The sequence below is a fragment of the Portunus trituberculatus genome, chromosome 48, assembly GCF_017591435.1.
Source record: "Portunus trituberculatus isolate SZX2019 chromosome 48, ASM1759143v1, whole genome shotgun sequence".
Lineage (NCBI taxonomy): Eukaryota > Metazoa > Arthropoda > Malacostraca > Decapoda > Portunidae > Portunus > Portunus trituberculatus.
The window spans coordinates 12431449-12438948 of record NC_059302.1 but is presented as its reverse complement, the minus strand read 5'-3'; the positions used below and the strand labels follow the sequence as shown (position 1 = coordinate 12438948).

The following is a 7500-nucleotide window of genomic DNA, read 5'->3' as shown; positions in this document are numbered from 1 at the left end:
CATCAAATTACGTGATTTTCGCACCTTTTCAAGATAATTAGCAAAATGACCTAATTAACTGTTTGATTCACTCCTATTCCAATATGTTTTTGAATCTATAGAATCTAGGGAAGTTTTTGAAAATGGTAGATGTGTGACATATTCATCAAGAGTGTAGCTGTAAGGAGTCAAATTAGACCCATTTTCTTGAAATTTTCAAAAATCGAGAAAACTTCACATATGAATCAAACTATACTTTCAAAGCATTTTACTCCATATTGTCCATGATATATCCACTGTATTGTAAATTATTAGGCTTCTAGGCAATGCGTAATGCATCTACTGATAATCTATGGCCTTGTTTGGCAGAACTGCAATTAATAGTGCAATGTACAATGGTTTCTCTATTCTTTAATTTCAGGATGGGTATATAGCCAAGATATATCCTTCCATGATGAGAAACACTGCCTAAATGTTTGAAGGAGCCACCAAAATTGTAAATGTGTAGGTAAATATGTGCTTAAGTGATAATCTGATATTGTATGAAAGCCATAGTTAAAGTGAGTGATCTTTCCGGAACATGTGTTGATCTACACATACATACATACACATGAACTTGCTAGGTCAATATGTTGGTTATGTTTATGAATGTAGTTGATAATAATTCTACAGGATGATCTAAACTAAATGTACTTATAGCTATAAGCCATACTACTGGATACTCTTGTAATTGATACCTGTCTGTGGCTATCCAGCTGATTCTCTTTCGTGCATTAGGAATGTCCATTAGTAATCTATATGCATATACTGTAATTTGAAAAACATATTAAACCTACTGCCCCCCTACTGTCCTAACTAAATGGTGGTTGAAATGCACTTTATTCCAGAAAATGGAGCCAGCTGCTAGTGTCAAAAGAAAGAGAGCTACTCAGTCCAGGCTGGAACAACCTGGCCATCATCCATACGACTACTTGTCAGTCTACTAAGAATCCATGACAGATCTTGACACCTAGCTTGAAGAACTTCATCATCTGTCACATCAGATTTGAACCAGCTATGTTCCACTAAGGGAATGATTGGACTTGGACGCCTTTTCTTTGAGTAACCGCTATCAAGCGTTTCATGGAATTCAGAGGGAACTGAACCTTTAATTGAGTGGTCTTTCCCAATTGCAGACTTGGTCATGCTCGAATCCGTGGACGTGATTCCCTCTGTATTAGCATCAGCATCCTGGAATGCAACAATCTGAGTAGCATTAAACTGCCCCTTTCCATCAAGTGTTTCTTCCAGAATGTTGATGTTGTCTCCAGCAAATTGTAAAAATCTACCGGGTGTCAAGCTTCTAGGAACAACAACGTTATCATTGGCTTTGAATCGCTCCAATTCATTGTTAGCAATGGAGGTTTCCACTCTTTGGACAAGGTCATAGCTGATGCTATTACCAGAGGCATGAAGAAGGTTCACCAGGCTTTTGCTTCTTATAGCATGGTGAACTGCCAGTCCAATACCTAGATGTTTTGGTGTATGGACACGGCCCTTGGATGCAACGTGTATGATATCTTGTGCAATACTAATAATTTTATCATGATGATTTGGTTGACTATTTTCCCCTAACAACATACTGACCAATAGAAACAATGATTGTGGAATCAAATTCATAGCATGTTCACTATCAATCACATCATAATCTTCATCACCAACAACTTCATGAATATCTGCACGAATAAGACTAACCAAGTGATACAATGACCTTCCAAGATTGGTTTCATCATCACTCAGAAATACACTCTTAACGTCCTTCTCTACTTGTTCGGTTTCATTAGCTTTGGCATTGTCAACAAGATTTTTCACATACACATGCTTTGGCAAGTTTGGAAGTAGTAGCAATGAATCTCTCTTTCTTCCATTCTCCACAATATCAATACGCTCACCAAAATGAGCCTTTACCCTTGTTCTAAAAGACCTAAGAATGTTAGAATCTATTTCAGTCATTTTACAGTTTTCATTTGAAGACAACAGTTCACAGTACCGATTCCAAACACTACGGATGGAAAAAATATTGCCATTTCTAAATTCAGAGGCTAGTTCTGCCATACACTTCTGGAAACAAGCTTGTTGGAATGAATCTTCAAAGTCCATTTCATGTCCTGCATTTTGCTTCTCAGCTTTTCTAAAAAAGGTTACATAGCACTTCAAATGATATTTGGCTTCTGCAGCTACAAGATCAGCAACGCCAGCTACGCGATAACAGAGGACCGGGCTAGTGTTCTTAGCATTCAACATTACTCGACGCCTCCAAAGTGTGAACTTGATGCAAGGCATCTCCTGTTTCTAGTTGGCAGAAAATGCATTTCTCCCACTGCATGGAACTCACACTGTTGCGTGTTGTGGTAACATGGGTCTCATTGGTGTTATCTGACACTGATGAAGTTGCAGACCTTCTCTTAAGGCGTTCTAAGTGGGTTTTAGTTAGGACAGTAGGGGGGCAGTAGGTTTAATATGTTTTTCAAATTACAGTATATGCATATAGATTACTAATGGACATTCCTAATGCACGAAAGAGAATCAGCTGGATAGCCACAGACAGGTATCAATTACAAGAGTATCCAGTAGTATGGCTTATAGCTATAAGTACATTTAGTTTAGATCATCCTGTAGAATTATTATCAACTACATTCATAAACATAACCAACATATTGACCTAGCAAGTTCATGTGTATGTATGTATGTGTAGATCAACACATGTTCCGGAAAGATCACTCACTTTAACTATGGCTTTCATACAATATCAGATTATCACTTAAGCACATATTTACCTACACATTTACAATTTTGGTGGCTCCTTCAAACATTTAGGCAGTGTTTCTCATCATGGAAGGATATATCTTGGCTATATACCCATCCTGAAATTAAAGAATAGAGAAACCATTGTACATTGCACTATTAATTGCAGTTCTGCCAAACAAGGCCATAGATTATCAGTAGATGCATTACGCATTGCCTAGAAGCCTAATAATTTACAATACAGTGGATATATCATGGACAATACGAAGTAAAATGCTTTGAAAGTATAGTTTGATTCATATGTGAAGTTTTCTCGATTTTTGAAAATTTCAAGAAAATGGGTCTAATTTGACTCCTTACAGCTACACTCTTGATGAATATGTCACACATCTACCATTTTCAAAAACTTCCTAGATTCTATAGATTCAAAACATATTGGAATAGGAGTGAATCAAACAGTTAATTAGGTCATTTTGCTAATTATCTTGAAAAGGTGCGAAAATCACGTAATTTGATGGTACTTGACCTTTGACCCCCTTGTGTACATACCATGTAGGTCGTTTTCAAAAAGGGATTATCATCTGATAGCCTATTGTCTAGGCTACAAAATGATGTATAACAACGTGTAGTAAAGTTGGAAAGGTAAATACAAAGAAGTTTAATGAAAACTACACCTCCAAAATTCACGTATTGAAAAATTCCACTTTGGCATATAATGGGTCAAAAAACACCCTTTTTGAGAATATCAGAGGTGGCATCCACCATATCCTAATGCACCACCCCATGTTCTACCAATATCCACTGGATGCCTGTCTCTAACATGAAATGATTTTTAAATCCATTTCTAGGGCACTTATTCAAATCCATTTCCCCTACTATTAAAAGAAACAAGAGTCTGTCAATCTCGCAGCAACACTCTCCACTCCGGACTGCTTGACGCCTTGAAGAGAAACCCGAGCCAGTGTCCTCTGCCCCTCCCTCCCCGTCAACTCAGAGATACAGTACTACATGGACACTGAAACACTTCTCTCTCTCTCTCTCTCTCTCTCTCTCTCTCTCTCTCTGCACCTCCACACCTCCACAGGTCCTAGTTGAAGTGGCACGCGTTTTCGAAGATTTTTACGGTTCTAGTGACGTATTACCACGATCTCTAGGTTATCAACAGGAGAAAAACCCTTGGGAACCTGACTTAAAAATTCCGTTGCCTTTAAAAATAGTGATGGTGAGAGGAAAGCGTTTCTGATTACTGATCTATAACCAGAGCACCTGTTGGCCCCACGCTGGTAGTAAACTAGTAATAGCACGACACCACGCGCTCTGAATTCTTGGCAGGCACAGCGACCATAGAAATACCGCAGTGTCTACCTTCCAACGACCTTCACTGACCTAATGCTGACCTCGGACGCTTAGGCAAGGTGAGGATGCGCCGCCTACTCCTGCAGAAGGGAAGGTTCAGGAGAGCAATAGAAATATACATAGATAGGCAGGTTGGGAAATAGTTAGGTATAGATAGATAGATAGATAGATAGATAGATAGATAGATAGATAGATAAATAAATAGATAGATAGATAGATAGATAGATAGATACAGACTGACAGATAGGTAGATAGATATATAGATATAGATGAACAAACTGACAAAAAGGTAGTTAGATGTAGACATATAAGGAGAAAGATAGATAGACATAAACACAAATAGGCAAACAGACAGAAGACAAAAAAGACAGACAGCTGTAGGCAATTATTTTTCTTCAACAATAAAAGGAAGAATCAGAGCCACCACCACCACCACCACCACCACCACCAATAACAACAACAATAAACAATAGGTTATATAAAACCAGAAGAATGACTCGACTAATGGTTACAGATGCCTTCCCCTTCCCTTTCTTCCTCTCATACATTAGACGAGACGGGAACAGAAGGGGTGATGGGCTTATGGGATGGAGGGGAAAGGGGAAGAGGAATGGGTGTATCGAATGGGGTTGAGAGAGAGAGAGAGAGAGAGAGAGAGAGAGAGAGAGAGAGAGAGAGAGAGAGAGAGAGATTGTAAACAAAGACGCAGTAGAGAAACATTGTTCACGGCATAATCACTTCCTGATACCGCTATGTGTGTGTGTGTGTGTGTGTGTGTGTGTGTGTGTGTGTGTGTGTGTGTGTGTGTGTGTGTGTGTGTGTGTGTGTGTGTGTGTGTGTGTGTGTGTGTGTGCGTGCAAGCGCGCGCGTCAAGTTATACAATATAAAAAAAAGAAAAAAATAGTTTTCTGGATATAAATTGGTTAAGATAAGCAAGAATTCCATGAGAGAGAGAGAGAGAGAGAGAGAGAGAGAGAGAGAGAGAGAGGAAAAAAAAAATGTTTACATAAAAGTCAGTCTCCCCCTTCCCCCGCACTCTCTCTCTCTCTCTCTCTCTCTCTCTCTCTCTCTCTCTCTCTCTCTCTCTCTCTCTCTCTCTCTCTCTCTTACGTATATCACATTGAGTCTTACCTAAAGGCCCAACATGGTACTCGTACTGTTATTGGCTGGGGCGCCTTCCATCCAGCTCCCGGTGACCAATGGCAGTGCTCCTCCTCCTCCGCGCCGCCTGAGGGCTCCCCAACACCTGTGAAGTAAAGGACAGGTATGACAGGACGCAGAGGGAGTGGCGGCGGGGTGGCGGGAAATGTGATGTCCTAATAGCCTTGAAAATCTGTACGGGAAGTTTATAGCTTATTTACGTTTTCGCTCTCTCTCTCTCTCTCTCTCTCTCTCTCTCTCTCTCTCTTTTCCTCTCTCTGCTCTTAGGTTTTGAGTTTGTGCATGAGTGAGGAGTGAGTGAGTGAGTGAGTGAAAGAGCGAAAGAAGAAGAAACGAATGAAGGTAAGAAGAAAGGGAGAAATGTAAAGATGGAGAAATGGAAAAAAAATAAAGAAAAGAAGAATGGATGAAGGAAGTGAATTAGGACACAATGGACAGATCGATGAGAAAGGGGAAAAATCAAATTGAGAAGAGATGGAGCAAACTTTAAAGGCAAACATACGTGGCTCTATTTAACTTTAATTTTGTACTTCCCTTCGCTCTGTCTGACTAGCAACCTCAATGGCATCTTTTTTGTGTGTTTTGTTGCCCTTGGACGATCTCTTCTTAGATAAAAAAAAAAAAATAAATAAATACATGGATAAATAAAATAAATAAACGAAGAAATGAACATGTAAATAAAGAAAGGATACATACATTTAATAAAACAACACTAATTTTCTAGTTATATATAAGAGAGGTACCGGCCAAGGACGAGAAAAAATGTACGGAAAAAAAATGCCCACTGAGGCGTCACTCCCCATCAAGAAGAGACACGATCATCCAATACTGAAGGATAAATGTCTTCAAATCTTCCACTTGTGAAAAAAAAAAAAAAGTTGGAGTCACTGGATGGAGGAAATACAAAAGCAGGCAGGAAGTTCCACTGTTTCACAATATGATGTATCAAAACACTGCTTGAAAATAACACACACTCACACACACACACACACACACACACACACACACACACACACACACACACACACAGAGAGAGAGAGAGAGAGAGAGAGAGAGAGAGAGAGAGAGAGAGAGAGAGAGAGAGAGATACATAAATTCAACTTACGTGTGAGTGTAAGTATAAATCTCAAAAATAGAAAAAAAAGAAAGAAAAAGGAAAACGGAGAGAAGGAAAAAAAAAAGATACTACACACACACACACACACACACACACACACACACACACACACACACACACACACACACACCACATCCTTGCTTTGCTTACTGTACATCACCTAAAACGATTGTCCCGCCTGGCATGAATAAAAACTTGCTCCCACCGCTGAAATAAACAGCATATGACTGATTTTCTTGCTCCTTCCGTATCTGTCCCTTATAAAGCCTAACTGTACCGAAGCTTAGTGCAGTCATGGTCACCAGTAGAGCAAGACACCGCGCTCACTTTCTGTGTTTCTATTTTCCTCCGGTTTAGAGAAAGGAAAGGTTGCAGGATAGGAGGCCGCTGGGAGGAGAAAGTGAAGGAAGAGGAGTAAGAGTAGGAAGAAAGTGTATGTTCTACTGGCACTCTTCTAGTTAAATGTGGGTGGGTTCTTGGAAAATTATAAGACATACGGAAAGAAACGTAAAAAAAAGTACTATTCAGAAAAAAAAACATTGTTAAAATCTCTTTCATAGATTCAGCATTACACCGTCTAACGTAATTATCCAAGTAACTGCTGCGCGATAAGTTCAGTATAGCACAGAAGCCTCCAGATAAGGAATTCAAATCTAAATAAAACCTTGGCATTCAAACCTCTGAGACACGTAACTCGATCCTCCTTCACAGAATTGCAACTTCACTATTTAAGTCAGAAAAACGTAAAGGAAAGACTATTAAATTTCATATCATACACACACACACATACATACATACATACACGTCCATCCACTTAACTAGTGAAACTCTCCTACCGTAACTTGAAAAATGAAGGAGACAAGAGGACTAAGACTGAGAGAAATAGAGAGATAATGGAGAAAAGAGGACTAATACTGAGAGAAATAGAAAGGAAATGAAGGTAAGAAGAGGACTAAGATTGAGAGAAATGGAGAAAAATGAGGACAAGAAGACGAAGACTGAGAAACTAAAGACAAAAAAATATATGAATAAATAAAAAGAAAGAAAAAAAAAATGAAAACGAGAAGCACCTTACTGAATTTACGATGAAAGTGACACTACAT

The 7500-nt window shown here is 39.1% G+C and overlaps 1 protein-coding gene across 1 annotated transcript in view; it reads right to left on the bottom strand.

Annotated features, from left to right (window-relative positions):
- Positions 1 to 7500, bottom strand: part of LOC123498850 (mannose-6-phosphate isomerase-like) — a 114322-nt gene that overhangs the window by 29681 nt on the left and 77141 nt on the right. Inside the window, exon 2 of the mRNA XM_045246327.1 lies at positions 5251 to 5365. Coding sequence (XP_045102262.1) covers positions 5251 to 5365 — 115 coding nt within the window. The remainder of the gene's footprint in view (positions 1 to 5250; positions 5366 to 7500) is intronic.